We start from the raw sequence: 2,448 nt of genomic DNA, 5'->3' as shown, positions 1-2,448 counted from the left end.
GTTAATTTGAAAATTGGTGTGTATTTCAACAGACAAGGATTCACTCACCAAGTTCTCTCAAAGGACTATTTTTCCCCTGAGAGTACCCGGTGTGATTTGGCATATATGAATACCTGAATAGTTTCCCTCCATGACTGCTGAGCTGGAACTAAGGGGTCTATAAAGTGTGAAATGAGAAAGGGACTCAGTGTAGCTTAATGCTAATGACTGCTCAGGTGACTGGGCTGAGCTTCCACATCCTTACAGCTCCCCAGATCAGAATCTGATTAGCAATTCTTTTAAGACTGCATTATAGAGTCTGCCCCAAATGCTTTCTAAATAAGGGGAATCTTATGGGCTGCCACCAGTCTTTTCCTCCTGCTAATTATTTCAAGGATGCATGTTGTGCACACACGGTGACTCTTAAGCAACTAACCCATTAAGGGTACTTTTACTTTAATTTTTTTTTTTTTTTTTTTTTTTGCGGTACGCGGGCCTCTCACTGTTGTGGCCTCTCCCATTGCGGAGCACAGGCTCCGGATGCGCAGACTCAGCGGCCGTGGCTCACGGGCCCGGCCGCTCCGCGGCACGTGGGATCTTCCCGGACCAGGGCACGAACCCGTGTCCCCTGCATCGGCAGGCGGACTCTCGAACACTGCGCCACCAGGGAAGCCCCTAAATTTTATTTCAAGACTTGGCTGAACTTGACAATGATCCTCCTTCCCCCTCCCCACCCCCATCCCTTTTAACTAAGTACCTGAGTTCATCTATTACAGTCTGTTAAAGGCACAAATAAATAAATTACTAAATAGTCTGACGATAAAAGCCAGGGAGGGGATTTCCGAAGGCGGCAGACGGAGTGGGTGCTGCTGCCTGAGACCGAGCCCTGAAGAGAGCTGAGACGCGCCCCAGGAGCGCAGTTAGGAGCTGAAACTCATCTGGGTTTCGTGCAGAAGGCCGGAGCAAGGGCGTAGAGAAGTGGGGTGCAGTATTGAACACTAAGTAATGGCTATGCAGCTGCAGCTTGAAGCAAATGCAGATACTTCAGTGGAAGAAGAGAGCTTTGGTCCACAACCTATTTCTCAATTAGAGCAATGCGGCATACATGCCAATGATGAGAAGAAATTGGAAGAAGCTGGATTCCATACTGTGGAGGCTGTTGCCTATGCACCAAAGAAGGAGGTAATAAATATTAAGGGGATTAGTGAAGCCAAAGCTGATAAAATTCTGACTGAGGCAGCTAAATTAGTTCCAATGGGTATCACCACTGCAACTGGGTTCCACCAAAGGCGGTCTGAGATCATACAGATTACTACCGGCTCCAAAGAGCTTGACAAACTACTTCAAGGAGGAATTGAGACTGGATCCATCACAGAGATGTTCAGAGAATTCCGAACTGGGAAGACCCAGATCTGTCATACGTTGGCTGTAACATGCCAGCTTCCCATTGACCGAGGTGGAGGTGAAGGAAAGGCCATGTACATTGACACCGAGGGTACCTTTAGGCCAGAATGGCTGCTAGTAGTGGCTGAGAGATATGGCCTCTCTGGCAGTGATGTCCTGGATAATGTAGCATATGCTCGAGGGTTCAACACAGACCACCAGACCCAGCTCCTTTATCACGCATCAGCCATGATGGTAGAGTCCAGGTATGCACTGCTAACTGTAGACAGTGCCACCGCCCTCTACAGGACAGACTATTCGGGTCGAGGTGAGCTTTCCGCCAGGCAGATGCACTTGGCCAGGTTTCTGTGGATGCTTCTGTGACTTGCTGATGAGTTTGGTGTAGCAGTGGTAATCACCAACCAGGTGGTAGCCCAAGTGGATGGAGCAGCCATGTGTGCTGCAGATCCTAAAAAACCTATTGGAGGAAATATCATTGCTCATGCCTCAACAACAAGACTGTACCTGAGAAAAGGAAGAGGGGAAACCAGGATCTGCAAAATCTATGACTCTCCTTGTCTTCCTGAAGCTGAAGCTATGTTTGCCATCAATGCGGATGGAGTAGGGGATGCCAAGGACTGAATCGTTGGTTTTTTTCCTGTGATAAACCTTAAGTGCTGCAGCCTAATGGAGGGGACTGCTCCCTGAGGTTCTTCACAGGCCTCTTCCTGTTGTGACTGCCAGGAAAAGGCTTCCAGGAAAACAGCTATTATATTGGCTTTTCTTATGGTGTAAACACGAGACAGGTCAGTAGTCACAAGCTGATCTGAAATGTTTATTCCTTCTAGAGTATATTAATCTCTATGTGAATTCTTTGGTTTGGGGGTGTAGGTATGAAGTACCTTTGACATCATAGTGCCTTGGGGTTGACTCAGGACTAACTGCTATTGGCCAATCTTCTGTCTCTAAGAGAACTAAAACTGGAGAGACCTGACTTCTCTCACTGTCTGAATAATGTTGGGGAAAAATATGCCTGAGCTATGTGGCAAAGGGAGTGGGTCTCCTCACAGGTTTTTTTTTTTTTTC

At 47.4% G+C, this 2,448-nt stretch overlaps 1 protein-coding gene across 1 annotated transcript; it reads left to right on the top strand.

The window, feature by feature from the left end:
- Window positions 1–984: 984 nt before the first annotated feature.
- LOC307048413 (DNA repair protein RAD51 homolog 1-like) lies at window positions 985–2,004 on the top strand (the record flags this gene model as incomplete). Its single annotated transcript, XM_079697493.1, is given in 2 exon segments — window positions 985–1,743; window positions 1,747–2,004. Coding segments are annotated over 2 exon segments (1,017 nt in total).
- Between the last annotated feature and the right edge of the window lie 444 nt (window positions 2,005–2,448).

Source organism: Hyperoodon ampullatus (assembly GCF_949752795.1).
Source record: "Hyperoodon ampullatus genome assembly, chromosome: 1".
In the NCBI taxonomy this organism is placed as follows: domain Eukaryota; kingdom Metazoa; phylum Chordata; class Mammalia; order Artiodactyla; family Ziphiidae; genus Hyperoodon; species Hyperoodon ampullatus.
This window is presented reverse-complemented; position numbering and strand designations above follow the sequence as displayed.